General features: G+C 46.2%; 1 protein-coding gene across 10 annotated transcripts in view; it reads left to right on the forward strand.

Moving 5' to 3' along the window:
* LOC133251412 (uncharacterized) overlaps positions 1 to 18,225 on the forward strand; it is a 391,267-nt gene that overhangs the window by 107,627 nt on the left and 265,415 nt on the right. For all 10 annotated transcript variants that reach the window (XR_009737610.1, XR_009737606.1, XR_009737602.1 and 7 more), the window contains exons 4-5: positions 1,398 to 1,492; positions 4,016 to 4,112. Coding sequence is in view for 1 of the 10 variants with exons in the window: in XM_061423823.1 (XP_061279807.1) it covers positions 1,398 to 1,492; positions 4,016 to 4,112 (192 nt within the window). In the remaining 9 variants the exon portion in view is untranslated. The remainder of the gene's footprint in view (positions 1 to 1,397; positions 1,493 to 4,015; positions 4,113 to 18,225) is intronic.

Here is an 18,225-nt window from a genome sequence, read left to right on the forward strand (position 1 = left end):
CTGGGACATATTGAGGAACAGCAGGGAGGGGGTAGCACGCCAGGGTAGAGCACACAGGGTCTTGTTGGTTGTGATAAGAAGGGGTGTGCAGGAAGGAACGATAATTTGGAGCACATGCCAAGATGCATGAGGGAACTCGGGTCAGGGAGGGCAGAAAGGAGTGTTTCTGAAATCCTAGGTGTATGATGTGGGAAAAACATAGGTGGCTGTGGGGCCAGAGTAGAGGAACCTGGAGGGCCAGAGAGGGAGGGGCAGATCAAGCAGATCCTTTGCCATCTCAGTCAGGGTTTCTCAGTCATTTAAATGAGAGCTCTGCCCTTGTAAAAATTGGGTAATTCAGGGAGGAAGCCCTCTTCACTTAATTTGAAGGAGAACTACAGAAGCTGGGAAGAAGGGTTGGTGGGACTGGCCTTGCCCAGTCGGCTCCCCTTCCTATAAATAGCGCTCTCGCTGTCTTGGAAAGGCATTGGTAGGATTGTAGCAGCTACTGGGGAACGTCCTTCCTGTTGGAATGCGCTGGCCTTGGCTGCACGTGTTCATCTGCGCCTGTGTCGTCCCTGGAAGCAGGACATGAGGGCGCAGGAGAAGTGCAGACCAGTGAGCCCACTCATTTTACCTTCCTGGGTGGCCCACTTCCTGAAGGAGGAAATGGCGACTCACTCCAGTATTCTTGCCTGGAGAATCCAATGGGCAGAGGAGCCTAGAGGGCTACAGTTCATGGGGTTGCAAAGAGTCGGACACAACTGAGCAACTGAGCACGTGGCCTACTTCCTCGGAGGGGTCCTGGCTTCCCTTTGGCAGGTCATCAGCTAAGAAATCTGCAGAAGTTATTGGGGAGGCTTAGAGCAAATCTTTTGTGCCAGAGGGGTTGGTGGTGTGGTGTGGAGGGGTGGGGGCTCCTTGGCTAAACCAGGATGCACTTTGCTAGCCGTGAGCCCTGCTGAGCACCTGAGGTTTTGGGGGAGAGGGGGAAATGGGATTGGGCGGCCAGGGTAATTTGGCCATATGTGAGTTAAAAAACAGATGAAAACCCACAGAGTAACCAGACATTCTTCTCTTAGCATGCAAGATCCTGCCTAATATTGGAAGAGGAAGGAGTATTTTTCTTGCTTTTTAGACATTACATCCTGTGAGGGGAAGATTCGGAACAGATGGGGGCCAGGGGACCCCATTGTATTTGCTTGTTTCCCCCTCCCTTCCTCCCACAACCAGAAATGTTTCTTTTTTTAGCCAGTGAAGTTGACTCAGGAAAAAAAATTTAAGTCCTATAAAGTAGGAAAGTGAGATATAAAGGGTCAGGAAGAAAAATCCACAAAATTCCAGAAAGAATTTACTTTACCTTGTAAGGCCTTCTTCTATGTCTAAAGACAGATAATTACCTCAAAATTTCATTTTAGGTTTAATGGCTGCTCCAGTGACATCTGCATTAATGAGGGGGAAAAGAAAAAGGATCCCTCATTGATGGAGAAAGAGTCCCCCTGGGTAGTGAAAGGTAAGGCATGTTTCTGAAATCCCACACAGTGTGGGAACAACAAAGTGGGTAATGTCTTATGGGAGCTGTTTAAGTATTTGCATGGCTTTCACCACCACTTGTGTTCTGCAGGACGGGTTGCCTGAGAGCAGACCATAGGAGAGGTGATGTAAAGTGGGCCATGATGGATTTGATTGGCTGCCAGGGGAGGGTCCCCAGTAGAGTGATGTCTCTGGCATGGCTGCAGGCAGCTGGACAGCTGGTAGGATGTTAGCCCCCAAACCGCAGCTGGTCCTTGATGCTCATGAAAGTCCAGAGCAGGACTTGTCTTCTTCTGGAGAGTGGAATGGGGCTCTGCCAGTGGGGTTGGATGGCGGTAGGCAGCTGGGGTGAGGCAGCTGAACTGCTTGGCCACCGTTGTATCTGACTCCCAAAGGGACTGTGGGCTGATTGCATGTGAAAAGAAGGCAGGCGGGAAAGAGAGCAGCCTTTGTGTTTCCTTCTGTCCTTCCTTTCTTGCTCATTGAAGCCTGTGTTGGACTGGTCTTTTCCTTCTTGGGAGAGGATTTTGTGCTCTGGGGTCTGCTGGAAGAGATGGATTACTATCTCATGATATAGAGAGCCATGTCTGGGGGTGGAAGGGGCTAGGAAGTTGGGTTCCTCCTCATCCGGTGAGATACATGCGAGCTTCTGCCAGAAAAGCACAGCTTAAAAAAGTCACATGACAAGAGAGAAATAAAGCCTAGTGCCTAGGTAGGATGGGTTCCCTCGTCTTGATCCTCAATCTTCTGAAACAAGACGTTATAACTAGATACAGTGCAGTAGGAATGCTAGGTTCACCTTCCCTCTGTTGTTAAAATCCCCAGGTGTTACCTGGTTGTTGGAAAGGATGCTGGAAGCACAGCAGGCATTGCCTGAGTACTGTTACCTCCTGGGCACTGCATTTAGGACTTCAGGGGACATGTTAGTGAAGGAAGTAAAGGGCCCATTCCCACAGAACCCAAATGAAAATGTAAGGGCATTTCACTCTATAGTGGCATCACCAGGGTCAGGCAGGCATCCACAGGAGAGACCAGATGAGTTCATTTTGCAGAAGAAATTGAGCACCCACTCTTCAGGAGGCCCTGAGGGTGCCTGCAGTGGAGGACAGAACACACCCAGCCCCCACCTCCTTAGAGCTGCTGTCTGCTCAGGTAGATGGACTTGTAAGACATCCTTGAGCTACAGACTGTGAGCAGTGCTGCAGCAGAGCACCTGAAGGGTGCTGTGGGCCCTTCATGAAGATTTGGGGAACAGAGAATATTGTTCAAGTTAATACACGGGAAGAAGAGCTAACAATAGCGTGATAATTCTTAGCTGGCCTGGTAAGGTCCTCTGGTTCTGACATTGTTTTTTATGTACCCTCTTTTAACTCTGAAAAGTACTCAGTTAAGATGGTGAATTGCATGGCACCCTACTATGTGCCGAGCAGTGCTGCAAGAGCCTCCTCTTCAGCATTGTGCTGGCTCATAGTGAGTACTCAAAACTGAGCAATTTGCTAGTCACTTACCTCAAGTCAAAGCCTTACAGTGGCTTTAATCAGAATGACATTGATTGTTGATTAAACAAGAAATCTGGAGACTGCGTTGGATCCAGTGGTTAAGATTTTGCTCCCCAATGCAGGGGGTGTGGATTCCAACCCTGGTTGAGGAGCTAGGGTCCCACATGCCTTATGGCCAAAAAACCAAAACATAAAACATAGAAGCAATATTGTAATGAATTCAATAAGAACTTTAAAAATGGCCTACATCAAAAAAATCTTAAAAAAAAATAACCAACCAACAAATCTGGGATTGGTGGGCCTAAGGTTGGCAGTGGCTGGCCAGTGACCAAAAGGACGAAGATTCTTCCTGCTCTGAATTTCTCATGACGTTCAGCCTTCCTGAATTTCTCATTTTGCAAGAACGTGTTGTATTTGTGTTGAGAGGAAGGGTTTGACAAGCTCATTTGTCTGCTCTCAAGTGCTCCCAACACTCTACAGCAGTGTTTGTCTTTGTCTCTTCAGCTGGCCAAAGCACATCTACCAACCTTCTCCGTTGGACGCAGTTACCTTTTGTTTTCAAGACCTAGGGCAAGAGGTGTGAAGTATTTCTTTGGGACCTGAACTGTGTTAGTCTTCAAAGCAGATGTTGAGGGTTATGGATGATGCTGTGTGACTCTGAGGGATGGGGTGCCAGTGTGTTGTTTAACTTGTACCTGTGGTCTGTGATCAATGGGACCCTCCTCCCGTTGGGGCCCTGAGCAGGGGGTTCTCTTGCCTGGTTCTAAAAGACTAGTGTCGTATTTTCCAAGAGTCCTCTGTAGATTTCCTCTTACATTGCATTGGCCAGAATTAATCACGGGCAAAAAGAAGGCAGGTTTCTATAAGTTATACCAATCATGATGGGTTCACTGGAATGAGCATGTGGCCCCTGAACAGATTTGGGGTTCTGTTAGGAAGGAGCGGAGATGGTTTGGTACCTAACCAATGACGTCCTCTCAATTATCACTCCTCCTTTCCTGAAGGGTTAAAAGCACACACCCGTGAAGTGGGGAGACCGTGGCTGGAACCCAGGGAACCCGAGTGTACTGGCACCCTCTCCATTGCTGACTGCTGTGGCTGGTGAGTCGGCTAGCTCTGCTGGGGAGTGAGGACGTAAACGGGGTGGAAGGAGCGCTGGGCAGAGGAAGCGGGCTGTGCAGAAGCCTGGAGGGAGGCCAGAGACGGTGTGGTCTGGCTGAGGATTGAGGTATATTGAGAGAACCTTGGTCTATCCTTTGAGAGGCGGTCTTGAGGGATGGGGCTGCTGGGTGCAAACAGAAGGGGCAAGACTGGGAACAGGCCGGGCTGGGAGGCTGTTGAGATTCCATTAGTGGGGAGAGAGCAGTAACTGAAACAGGGGAGAGAATATATGTAATCAAGAGACACTTAGAGAACAGAACTGATAGGATTTCTATATCCGAGAGAAGGAGGAAGAAGAGCCAAGGTTGAAACCTGAGTTTGTGACTTGGAAATGGATTAATGGATGTGCCAGTCACATGTGGAAAATAGGAGGTGATGCCAGGGGTGAGGGAGGTTGGGAATATGAGTCCACTCTTTCCTGGTTTAGTTTGATTTTGGACATGTTGAGTTCAAGGAGGTAACAGTGGAGCTGCCTTGTATTCATTAGAATCTGAAGCTCAGGAGAGAAGTGTAGAGAGATGAGGACTTCTTCCTCATGTAGACCCTATGGTTTCCACTGAGGGTGAGCATGGACTGTGTCCATGGAGAGTCCGGGACAGAGAGTCAGGATCCCAGTGTATATGGAGGAGGAGCCAACTGTGAAGAAGCTGCCTCCAATAGAGTAAGCCAGGAAATTTGGTGTCACTGAAGCCAAGCCAAGAGAGCTTTAAGATGGAGAGAAAGATGGCACTTGAGAATTGAATGCCGAGAAGGTCACTGATGATTGTAGCAAGAGCAGTGTCCTTGAGTTCAGGAGGAGACGGCCAGGGAGTGGGGAGTTGACTGGACATGGGGAGGTGAGGAAGTCGAGGGAAGGTGATACATCATTCAAAGTATCTGAACACGGAGGGAAGGGTAATAGTATGGGAGGATCCAGGGAAGGTTTAACAAACTGGGGAAGACTGGAGCATGTTGAACTGCAGGAGAATAGTAGACGTCTGGGAGACCAGAAGTTGAAGATGCAGAGAGGAGAAGGGGAATACATGGTACAAAAAACTGAATAGGCAGGAGTGTGTTGGATCCAGGGCTGAGGCGGAGACTGTCTGCGTGGGTGAGGAAGCAGCTGTGGAGAGTGTAGTACGGAGAGGCTGATACTTGTTTCCTCTGTAAAGTAGCTGGAAGAGAGGCCCAGGTAGGTCCCATGCAGTATCTGGGACATACTTTCATTAAAAAATACTCATGGTATATCTGAAATTCAAGGTTAACCCATTTTATCTGGCAGTCCCTTCTGGGACTGGCAAAGGATGTAGCTGGTCCTGCTGGGAAGACATAGGACCCAGTGTATATGGGTAGCAAGTGGTGTCGCAGGCAGGCTCCAAGGAGCTTGCTCTGTGAAGTGTCAGAGCAGGGGAGGTGGTGGGTGTGGAGGTGGGATTTGCTGTGGCTCTTACTGGGAGGCTCTGGAAAGGTCTCCAGCAGGACCCAGCCTCTTGTGTGTTGGTGTGGAGAAGGCAGAGGGTGTGGGGTGTCTGGATTAGACAGTTAGCCATCTCACTTGGGTGAAACACAAAGGTTTCATCACCCTTGTCTGTGAGGCCCTGCCCTCCTTCCCACCTCATCTCCTGTCCTCTCCATGTTTGTGATCCCTGCAGCCTCTGGGCAGCTTGCTGTTCCTCAAACACCCCAAGCCCATTTAGATCTCAGGCCTCTGCTCCGGTGATTCCATCTGTCTGGAATGTAGTAAGGTGTCTGCCTTGCCTGCTGTGCGTCCCTCGGAGGCTCTTCTTGATCCTTTATTGCAGTGGCACCACCCCCTCCATGTGCCAGCCTGCTCTGTTTAGATTCATGTCATTTCTTACTTCCGGATGAACTGTGTGTGTGTATCCATTTTTGGTTTCTTACCATTAAAATGAAAGTGCCACGAGAATAAAGTAAAAATGTTATTTTGCTCTTGGATGTAACCCATGTTCCTGGGTACTTATAGGAAATTTACGCATTTGGGGTATGGGGTGTGTGTGTGTTGCGGGGGGTGTATCAATGATCAGCAATAAAAGGAGTGAACTACTTGACACGTGCACCGACATAGATGAATCTCAAGTGCGTTCTAAGTGAAAGAAAGTGAGTAAAGTTGCTCAGTTGTGTCCGACTCTTTGGGATCCCATGGACTGGATCCTACCAGGCTCCTCCATCCATGGAATTTTCCAGGCAATAGTACTGGAGTGGGTTGCTCCCAGACTTAAAAGGCTGCACATTGAAGAACTTTATGATATTCTGGAAATATAACTTCATGGTACTCAGTTACAAGGCTTCAGAGCAAATCAGTGGTTGCTAGGGGCTGGGAGTGGGGGATATGGAAATGTTCTATATCCTGATTGTGGTGGTGGTCACACATAGCTGTGTGCATTCACTAACATTGGTAGAACTCTTTACTAAAAAGGGTGAATCTTACTATATGTAACTCATACCTCAAATGTGAGTTAAAAAAAATGCATTCTCACTTAGATTGTTGTTGTAGTCTGAATGTACACTAATAATTCATTTTGCCTTGGTGGCAAAGTAACCCCAGCTTGATGGTGTCATTCATGCCTACCACTGCCAGTGAATGCCTGTGCCAAGAAACTAACGTGTTCTTAAAGTGGGAGAGATTCATTAAGGTGGAACTGATTTTTTTCCTTTCCAGCAGCTCCCACTCCCTTCTAGGAAGAGAATACCTTTTCCGTGTGACTGGAAGGCACTCCTTTGCCCTGTGTCCCTAGGAGTAGGCTGTTGAATGTAGCCAGTTGAGTCCTTCCTGGCACTTCTCTCCCAGAGCTCTTGGGGAAGATGATGTACTTTTGCTGGGATTGATAGGGTATAAATATAAGCCTGTTGGCGAATATCTTTTTTATTGAAAAATTTCTTCCACTCAAGGCAATTTATTGGTTCTGTTGGTGAATATCTTGGTCATTAAAGGGAGAAAGTCAGACAAATAGAGCCCTGATGTTTGAACACCTAGATCCAGTCATGCCTGAAGCTATATGTGTGCTCCGGACAACCCAGTAACGTGAGCTAATGAATTCCATTTTTCTCCACTTAAGCCATCCCATGTCAACTTTGGTGGCTTCTATTAATCATGGCTGAGTGATTTCTGACTCATATGCTGAAAATAAGAAGTTCTTGATCTATGAACTCTTCCGGTCGGTGGTGGCTTATTAGTTCTGTGTTCCTTACCAGGACCTCCTGTTGTAAAACAACTCATGCACATGGTTACTGTGGTGCCTGGCCATAGTGACGGTTTCAGTCAGTGTGCTTCCCCTCACAGAATTATTAGGTGGCTTGGGATGTCATCTGGCCAGGTTGCCCCTGGTTAAGTCAGGCTGCCTTGCTGTCTACTGATGATACACTAGGATTTGAAATTCTTTGAGTCCCAGCCCTTGCTGGGTATTATTGAGATTTTAGGAACTTGCTAATTGACATGTGGGGAAAGCTCTCTCATTTTTATTTTAATTATGTCCTTTTTCTTGTTACCAGTAAGGAGTCTCATTCCGCCCCCTCGCCCCTAGAATTAAGTTATTGCATGTTTTTGTGAATTGCTCAGGTCCTTCATTCATTTTCCAGTTGAGGTTCTTGTATTTTTCTTACTGACTTATGAGGACTCTGTTTACAGTGAGATTATTAGCCCTTTGTGGGAACTGATACATTTCTAAGAGCGTGGTGAAATCCCTTAAGTTAGGATCTTTTATCAAGGTCAAGGCAGAAGTCTTGATTCTGGTGGGAGTGGGGTAGAATCTGATTATGTCCACCAGCTTCCCCACACATAAATCCAGATCAGAGTGTGTCTCCCCATGTTATAATGTCTCAGTGCAGCCAGGCTGTACTGTTATTTCACAGACAGTTATCCTTAGCCCAGAGATGGGGAAATGGCTCAACCGGGCAGAGCTGGCTACAGACAGAGCTGAGGCTCCCCATGTGTGCTCAGATGACCACTTTGCATCACTTGGAACGTCTCCATCTCTTCCCCCAGGTTTCCAGACCCTCCCTGGAGGCAGTGGGGCCTAGATGATGTATGTTTTAATTTTTATTTATTTATTTTTTTGATGTATGTTTTTATACTAGCCACTCTACTAGAAGACAAAATCTGTTTGAAAACCTGTGTTACGGGTTTTTCCAGAATTGGTAACTTTTTGGAATCCACCTGTTCTCCTTGCCCTCAGCACTTAATGTTTGGATTTCTCAGTCTGCAGCTTCCTTTGTATCATGCGTTCACTGGGTCCAAAAGACCCCCCCACCTGACTTGAGGCAGGGTCCCCAAGAGTGGTCCCTCCTCATGCATTTCTTCAGGTCACTAAGGATGTGGACTCTCTCCCTCTCTCAAAGGTTTTTTCATTTAAATATGTGCATACATTTTTTTCTTCTGCTGCTCTTTCTTCCTAAAAGAATGAAGTTAGAGGCTTTGGGTGCTAAATTTAGCTCTTGCTGACGCACTGGCCTTCGGCAGCAGTCTCCTCCTGTCTCGGTGTTTCTCTTAGTCTCGCTTTGGGTAGACGAACACCATCACATCCTACATAATGTTTAGCTCTGAGGCGTTTCCAGATGGGGAATGCATTTCTGTTTTTTCGTGTTCTCTGCGTGCATAGACGGCTGGGAAGTGGTGGGCTGGCAGCCAGCCTGAGAGAGGCAAAGATCCATAGGGCAGGGAAGCAGCTCCTTGGTTGTTGGAGGTTTGCTCGTGCTGAGCAGAAGAGAAAGGTTACTTGCAGGAGATCTGGGATGGGATTTAACGGAGACATGACTGGAGAATTTTCAGGAAGGGAGGCCCTCCTACTTGAAGCAAGCCTTAGGGTAGTTAAAGAAAAAATTATTTTGATGCTTGTTAGAATAATAAAGAACGTTTTATTCAGGGGTATTGCAGTAGGGGTACTGCAGTATCAGGTTGAACTCTGAACACAACAACAGGTGGGGATTTAGCCCCAAGCAGCAGGATGAAGGCCTCAGTGGATGGAAAATTACTAAGAGGAGGCATCCAGGGTAGGGGATGCTTACTAAACTGATCTAACAGAATTCTTGCTAAAGGCAGGCCAAGGACTGACACATCAAAGGTGGGAGATTGTCTCTGAACTGACTTAGCAGGATTCTTGCGAAGACTGGGCTATGTAGGCCTGCCTAGGAAGGCCAAGGTCAGGGGCCTTTGAGAAGAGGGCTCTGGGCTCAGAGAAGCCAGCAAAAGTTTGATCAAGGGGAGAGTCTTTGTCGCCCATCCTCTTGTTCAAGGACAGAGGGTGCATTCTTCTTTTGAACGGTGTAAGTTCGTTTCTTGCTCAGTCACCCTTCGTTCATGCAGGACCAGCTGAACCATCTGTTGGCCTCATGCAGTGGAGGGTGTTTGCTGGATAGTGTGAACTGTCAGGCATTTAAATGAGAGAGTTCACGATCTGCTGTGGTGATGAGTCTTTTGAAGTTTTTATCACATTGTAGTCTGGCTTCAGCTTGTGAGACTTCTTTAGATCTGGAGGGGAAGGTCAGCCACCACCAGCTTGGACTTCCGATAAGGAACTGGGTGGTCAGGTTGTAGTTCTCAAGGAATCCATGCCAGGAGGGTGGGAAAAAGTGGGAAACTAGAAGAATGGAGAATTTGGTGAGGACAGAAATGTCTAAGATGGCAGGATCCAATCCAATTTACAGGGGGGTAACAAAGTAAAAATTGCAGTTTACCAAGAGGTGAAAACTATGTCAATGACAAAGAGCAGGACCAGAATTGGATACCCATAAGGGTGTACTGATGACTGAGCTACGTCATTTTCACTTTTCACTTTCATGCACTGGAGAAGGAAGTAGCGACCCACTCAAGTGTTCTTGCCTGGAGAATCCCAGGGACGGGGGAGCCTGGTGGGCTGCCGTCTGTGGGGTTGCACAGCGTCAGACATGACTGAAGTGACTTGGCAGCACGGGTGTGCTGTAGTTTTTTACTGAAACATAGCATTTCTCTCTACCGTGTTGCTGGTCACTGGGTGGGTATGTTAATGTCAACCTTGAAGTGGCCTGGGGTCAGGCAGGCTGGGGTCAAATCCCTGAACCAGATGAGAGATGTCAAGGTTACGAAATAGGATGCAATGATGAGCTAACATTTATTGAGTGTTTCTCACGGGCCAGGTACTGCTGTAAGCATTTGACGTGTTTCACCTCTTTGACTAATAACTGAAGGCAGGTAAATGACCATCTCTTCCATAGAAAAGTAAACTGAGACTTTAATAAATCATATAACTTGTTCACAGATGATGCTGACCTGCACGGAGAGTTTGGGGCTCATGTACTTAAAGTGGGTTGAGTACTTGCTAGGTGCTGGCAGAGCCCCTGTCTTCTGCCTTCCTGGAGCAGTTCTCCTGTGAAGCAGAGGGAGCCTCTGACCCAGCCTTCGGTGGCCCCTGGGCAGGACCCAGCTGGTGGAAGTGGGGAAAGTGTGTCTGTCGGGCCCAGAGCTCATGCTCTCTGATCTGCTGTGCACCATCAGTGACCAAGGAGGCTGACCCAAGCTAGGGGAGAACCCGTGTGGGCACCCAGAGGCACTGGCGAAATAGTGGGTAATGGCATGGCCTTTTAAATCAGACAAACCAGGGTTTCAGATTCCTAGCTCTGACACTTCTTAACTGTGTGTTCATGAAAAGTGAGTTAACCTTTCTGACCCTTGGTTTCCCCTCTAGATTGAGGGGTCATGACTATGAAGCAGAGTGTGGGGAGGATGTGAGACAAAGTCTGTACATGAGTAGCCAATGCGGACTTAACTGGTGGCTCAGGGGTAAAGAACCCACCTATCAGTGCAGGAGATGCAGGTTCCATCCCTGATCTGGGAAGGTCCCCTGGAGAAGGAAATGGCAACCCCATCTAGTATTCTTGCTTGGAGAATCCCATGGACAGCAAAGCCTGGTGGGCTACAGTCCATGGGGTTGCAAAGACTTGGACACGACTGAGTGACTAAACCACAACAAGAAGCATCTAATACATGGTGGCTGTTTGGTTGTGTAGGACTTGTGGAGCCCTTTCTGATCTTTAGGAAGGGCAGACTCTGGAGGGTAAGCTTCTCAGATACAGGAGAGACCTTGGGTTTAACTTACTTCTTGGGATGTTTCCCTGGGAGCTGTTTATCAGAAGTTTGGAAGGATGATGGGAAAGACTAGGGCTGGCTATGGCACTCCTAGAGTGATTCACCTCCACTCTTCTTGGTGATGGCCCAGCAGAAGAGGTCAGTAGTATGTGGTAAGGATTAAATGCCCATGTACATGACACTCTTAGCCTCGTGCTTTACGGGTGAGGAGTCCCCAGTTTCTAACTGTGGCTCATTAATTTGATTCCGCACTGTTTTAGATTCAGAGTTCACAGCGATGAACCAAGTCCCCATGCCCACGGAGATCCCATCCTAGTGGAGAAGGTGCACAATAAAAAAGCAGGCAGATAGATTTGAATGCAGTATTGGTGAGTGCAGAATAATACAGCAGCAGAAGGGGACAGAAGTCTTTTTGGAGTGACCAGGAAGGTGACATGTGAGCAGAAACCCTAGTGAAGCAAGGGTGCCAATCATGGGAATATTGGGGGAGGGGGGCACATCCCAGGCAGAGGCCGCAGGGTGGGGCTGGTATAGTGGGAAGGCCCCCAGGAGGGGGAGCGGCGGGGAGAGATAGGTGGGAAATGAGACCAGGCTGGAAACCACCAGATAACATCAGCCTTAAATGAGTTGAATGTTTTAGACATTCATTGTTTCCAGATCTTCCCAGGCAGGTTTAGCCCTCCTTCCCTGTCTTGTGTGTGCACAGCCATTGTAGTAGAGGTCCCAAAGGGTTAGGATTGTTGCCCTTTGCCCTGTGAGTCCTTGAAGCCAGGGACCATGTTGATTTTGCTTATACCTGGCACCTAGCATCAAGTACATCCTTCACACACTTAAAAATGAATTTGAGTGATAATGGATGCTATCTCTCAGGGGCTTTCTATGTGCCAGTTACTGTGGTAAGAACTTTATGTATTTTATCGTCAGGTTCAGTCATTAGAGTAGCCCCTCCCTGAGGTGTTGTCCCTATTTATATGTAAAGAAATAAGCTCTAAGGCAGGCCCATGTCCCAAGGATACACACTGAGAAATCTGCAGAGCTGGGATTTGGAACCAGGACTGGGCAGGGCTGTGCTTTCAACTATGACAAAGCTGAGAGTAGCTGTGGTTTCTGCCCTTCCAGGGCTGTGGTGTGCATTGTCGAGGGTCCTGGCATCGATCAGTTGTCTTGGTCTCCAAGGGGTCACTTTGCATCCTTGCCTGCCTGTGGCATCCTGCAGGGCCATCCCTCAGCCCTCCTCACTGCTTTATAATCCACAAAAGGAAAAGTGGCACTTAGAGCGAATTTATTCAGGTGGGAGCTGCCTAAGACATGAAAATAAGGCTTTTGAGCTGCTGCACATAAACTGGAGTGTAAATGAAAAGCTTTTTATTTGGTTTCAGAGCCAGACTTTGAGCAGCCAGTGGGCTGTGCGGTCTGGAAGTACGCATTACAGGCAGTGGGTCGGAACGGGGGCACTTTGAATGGCCAGGAGGGCAACTGGCTCTGGCGCAGCTGGACCAGCCAAGAGGCGAGGATGTCAATAAACAGGACACAGAAAGCCTTTGCCTCAAAGATGGAAGGCGGGGAAGAGAGGAAAGGCCATGCCTCGCTCCCGGCATATTTGAGAAGGAACATGCTTGAGGTAACCCGTGTTGGCAGCTTTTATAGCTTCCTCCCAGTAATGTGCTGGGCAGGCCCAGAACAGGCTGGTGTTTTATTTTCACGTAATGGAGCCCGGTGGATCAGGGGCAGCTTTCCAGCAGCGGTTTACCTGGGACCCTGCCTGTGGAGGGAGGCGGGGGGGGGCCTGGGTCCAGGGCAGCAGGAACCCGCCCACCCCCTGCAACAGCCTGCTGGCAGGTGAGCCTCAGGGAGGCAGGGGCAGGATGCCCGGCGCCTCTAGATGCTGGCCTGGCTTGTCGTGGTTCTTCAGCGTTCCCTATGGTTGGTGTCAGTGAGGGAGGTGGTGGCAGTGGGAGAAGGCAGGCAGCCATAGGTCCGCAGGAGGCGCTGGGGTTGGGACAGCCATGGGAGCCATATTGTGGGGAACTTACAGAATGGTCTCTGTGCTTTTGGTTACCGCCTGCCAAGGAGCTTCCCATAACTAGATTTAACCTACATTTAATATCTCCTCTCTTTGGTAATATGTACCTACGTGTATGAGGTATATTTGGACATGGGATTACATGTGTGGTTAAAAATATATCTCCATTACATTTTTTGACCTGCATGGCTGTGTTCCACCCCATGCTCTCTCCATATTTTTTGAGAACCATGGGCTGTGGGACACACGCGACTAACTACTATGAGACACTGAGAAAAGTCAGACTTCCGGTAGGATCTGTTATTTTGTTTTTGTTATAAACTCTCTCCCCCAGTTTTCTTCCATGTGTTATATGGAAACAGTATGCACATTCAAATTTTTTTAAAGCATTTTTTTAACCTAAGAACTGTAGGTTTGTTTTTAACTTGTATTGATTGTGGGAAGATTAGAATATCAGCAAAAATAAAAGTCCTTTGCAACCTTGTCATTCAGTATTACATATAATATAGCTAAACAACAAGAACAAGAAGCACAGGGAAATAAATTCAGTATCTTGTAATAACTTATAATGGAAACAAATCTGAAAAAGAACACATGTATATATAACTGAATCATTGTGTTATATACCTGAAACACTGTAAATCAACCATACTTTTATTAAAAAAAAAACACAACAAAAAAACATCATTCAGGATAGTGGCTACTGATGGTTTTGTTGTTTCTATGTTCTTCCAGACTCTTTCCTAATGACTATGAATTAATGTCAAATAAAATCTAATTGATGGCTAATATATGAATGTTATTATTTGCCAGTACTTTACATGTATGCACTGATTTAATCACTCAACAATCCAGTGATTGGTTTTATTATTATTACTAATTTTATCATTTTATTATGAAATTATATCTCACATACTGAGAAGTGCAAAAACAAGAATACAGAATGTTAATAATATTTATAATGCATACAATTTTGTAATTAAGACCTGAATCAAGAAATAGAGTACCGCTATCATCCTAGATGTTCTTGTGACAGTACAGCTTTTCTTAAACAGTCATCAGTACAGTTCAGTCAGTCAGTCCTGTCTGACTCTTTGTGACCCCATGGACTGTAGCACACCAGGCTTCCCTGTCAGTCACCAACTCTCGGACCTTGCTCAAACTCATGTCCATTGAGTCGGTGATGCCATCCAACCATCTCATCCTCTGTAATGCCATTTTCCTCCTGCCTTCAATCTTACCCAGCAGGTGGCCAAAGTATTGGAGCTTCAATATTCCATACTTCCAATATTCAATACTTCAATATTCCAGTGAATATTCAGGACTGATCTCCTTTAGGGTGGACTGCTTGGATCTCCTTGCAGTCCAAGGGACTCTGAAGAGTCTTTTCCAACACCACAGTTCAAAAGCATCAATTCTTTGGCTCTCAGCTTTCTTTATGGTCCAACTCTCACATCCATACATGACTACTGGAAAACCATAGCTTTGACTATACGGACCTTTGTCGGCAAAGTAATGTCTCTGCTTTTTAATATGCTGTCTAGGTTTGTCATAGCTTTTCTTCCAAGGAGCAGGCATTTTTAAATTTCGTGGCTGCAGTCACCATCTACAGTGATTTTGGAGCCCAAGAAAATAAAGTCTGTCACTGTTTCCATTGTTTCCCCATCTATTTCCCATGAAGTGATGGGACCAGATGCCATGATCTTAGGTTTTTTTAATGTTGCATTTTAAGCCAGCATTTTCACTGTTCCCTTTCACTTACATCAAGAGGCTCTTTAGTTCCTCTTCGCTTTCTGTTATAAGGGTGGTGTCATCTGCATGTCTGAGGTTATTGGTATTTCTTCTGGAAATCTTGATTCCAGCTTGTGCTTCATCCAGTTTGGCATTTTGCCTGATGTACTCTGCATGTAAGTTAAATAAGCAGGATGACAATATACAGCCTTGACGTACTCCTTTCACATTTGGAACCAGTCCGTTGTTCCATGACCAGTTCTAACTGTTACTTCTTGACCTGCATACAGCTTTCTCAGGAGGCAGGTAAGGTGGTCTGCTCTTCCCATCTCTTTAAGAATTTTCCACAGTTTGTTGTGATCCATATAGTCAAAGACTTTAGCATAGTCAATAAAGTAGAAGTAGATATTTTTCTGACATTCTCTTGCTTTTTGTATGATCCAGTGGATGTTGGCAATTTGATCTCTGGTTCCTCTGCCTTTTGTAAATCCAGTTTGAACATCTGGAAGTTCACCACCGTTCACGTACTGTTGAAGCCTGGCCTGGAGAAGTTTGAGCATTACTTTGCTAGCATGTGAGATGAGTGCATTTGTGCAGTAGTTTGAACATTCTTTGGCATTGCCTTTCTTTAGGTTTGGGATGAAAACTGACCTTTTCCAGTCCTGTGGCCACTGCTGAGTTTTCCAAATTTGTTGGCATATTGAGTGCAGCACTTTCACAGCAGCATCTTTTAGGATTTGAAATAGCTCAGCTGGAATTTTGTCACCTCCACTAGCTTTGTTCATAGTGATGCTTTCTAAAGTCCACTTGATTTCACACTCTAGGATGTCTGACTCTAGATGAGTGATCACACCTTTGTGGTTATATGGGTCATTAAGATTTTTTTTTAAATAGTTCTTCTGTGTATTCTTGCCACCTCTTAATATCTTCTGCTTCTCTTGGGTTCATACTGTTTCTGTCCTTTATTGTGCCCATCTTTGCATGAAATGTTCCCTTGCTATCTCTAATTTTCTTGAAGAGATCTCTAGTCTTTCCCATTCTATCGTTTTCCTCTGTTTCTTTGCACTGATCACTGAGGAAGGCTTGCTATCTCTCCTTGCTGTTCTTTGGAACTCTGCATTAATATGCGTATATCTTTCCTTTTTTCCTTTGCCTTTCCCTTCTCTTCTTTTCTCAGCTATTTGTAAGGCATCTTCAGACAACCGTTTTGCCTTTTTGCATTTCTTTTTCTTGGGGATGGTCTTGATTACTGCCTCCTGTACAATGTCACAAACATCCATCCATAGTTCTTCAGGCAATCTATCAGATCTAATCGCGTGAATCCATTTGTCACTTCCACTATATAATTGTAAGGGATTTGATTTAGGTCATACCTGAATGGTCTAGCCATTTTCCCTACTTTCTTCAATTTAAGTCTGAATTTTGCAATAAGGAGTTCATGATCTGAGTCAGCTCCTGGTATTGTTTTTGCGGACTGTATTAGAGCTTCTCCATCTTTGGCTGCAAGGAATATAATGAATCTGATTTTGGTATTGAGTACCTGGTGATGTCCATATGTAGAGTCTCCTTTTGTGTTGTTGGAAGAGGCTGTTTGCTATTATGACCAGTGCGTTCTCTTGGCAAAACTCTGTTAGCCTTTGCCTTGCTTCATTTTGCACTCCAGGGCCAAACTTGCTTACTCCAGGTATCTCTTGACTTCTTACTTTTGCATTCCAGTCCCCTGTGATGAAAAGGACATCTTTTTTTGGTGTTAGTTCTAGAAGATCTGGTAGGTCATCATAGAACCTTCTTAGGCATTAGTGGTTGGGGCATAGACTTGGATTACTGTGTCTGAATGGTTTGGTTTGGAAATGAACAGAGATCATTCTGTCATTTTTGAGACTGCACCTAAGTACTGCATTTTAGACTCTTTTGTTATGACTAGACAGTCATAGTTTTATTATTAAACATCTTATTTGATGAGAAAGCTGAGGATTTACACAAAACTTCAAATTTTGAGAAAGCTGAGGGTTTACATAAAACCTCAAATTTAGATTTTTGACCTTAATAATATTTTAGATGCAGTAATATCTTTCTGTGCTTGATAATTTTTAAAACAACTTGTTTTGAAATAGTTTGACTTAGAGGAAGTTGCAAAAATAGTTCAGAGAATTGCTGTGAGGCTTTCACCTTGCTTTCCCCAGTAATACCTTGTATAATTGTAGTAGACTGTCAGAACCAGAAAGTTGACTTTCCTATTAGGTTAAGTCCTATGTTTGTTATTAATGTTGAATTTTTTAAAAAAATAGATAACTTAAAATGCATCATACCTGATAACCTAGTTCAGTAGTTTTGTTAAGTATACAGTGTCTAAGTAAGAAGCAGTTGTCACCTGACGCCAGCCGGGCCCTTGCTTTTACTGCTTTCTCTTCCACCTTCATTCTGAGCTTTAACTGCCAGTGCACTCCACTTTTGTCACCCCCAAAACAGACAGAATCCACCTGCTTCCCCTCCCTTCGCAGCCACAGTCATGGCCTGTCAGCAAAAGCAGGGCTCACATATGGAATTGAACACGTGTTTCTTGGCGAAATCAGGGTGCCCTCTAGTTGACCCCAAAGGAGCTCTGACCAAACCGTTGCTGGATTTTGTGCATAGAGCCGTGGGAGTGCAAAGCAGGGTTATTCTAGACCCCCACCCACCCTGCTTCAGAAATCCCAGATAGTTGACCTGTGCAGTGTGTGTGTGTGTGTGTGTGTGTGCACGCACATGTGCGTGCGCTTGTGTAGGTATTGAAGAGCATCTGGTGGTCTGCATGGACCTCCTGAGCACTGGGGACCAAGCTCTTGCTTGCTGAAGCTTCTGGCCACTCGTGGTGGAGATGGGGTCCCAGACCAGGGGCTGGCTGGGCCAGGGTGGAGGATGGTAACTTACAGGAGTGCCATCTGAAACAGCAATGAGAGCTCGTCTGCCAGGTAAGCTAGGGTTGCTAAAGGGCATCACCACCCTAAACTCGTTACATGCTGAGTCCTGTTCCCTACCATCCTCTGAGACACACAGAAAGATGGAATTGCTTCACGTGAAGCCTATCCAAGCTGATGCAAGTGAGAGGAGATGAACTTGCTCTGGCCTTGAAACTGTACTTCCCTAGCTCTACAAAGCTCACTCTGCAGAGCTGAGACCTCTGATCTGCAGGGGTGAAGAGCTGATCTACAGGGATGAAGAGCTGCCCTCCCTAAACAAGGTGGTGGGCTACCAGGAGAACA

This window comes from Bos javanicus, chromosome 7 (assembly GCF_032452875.1).
Source record: "Bos javanicus breed banteng chromosome 7, ARS-OSU_banteng_1.0, whole genome shotgun sequence".
NCBI lineage: Eukaryota > Metazoa > Chordata > Mammalia > Artiodactyla > Bovidae > Bos > Bos javanicus.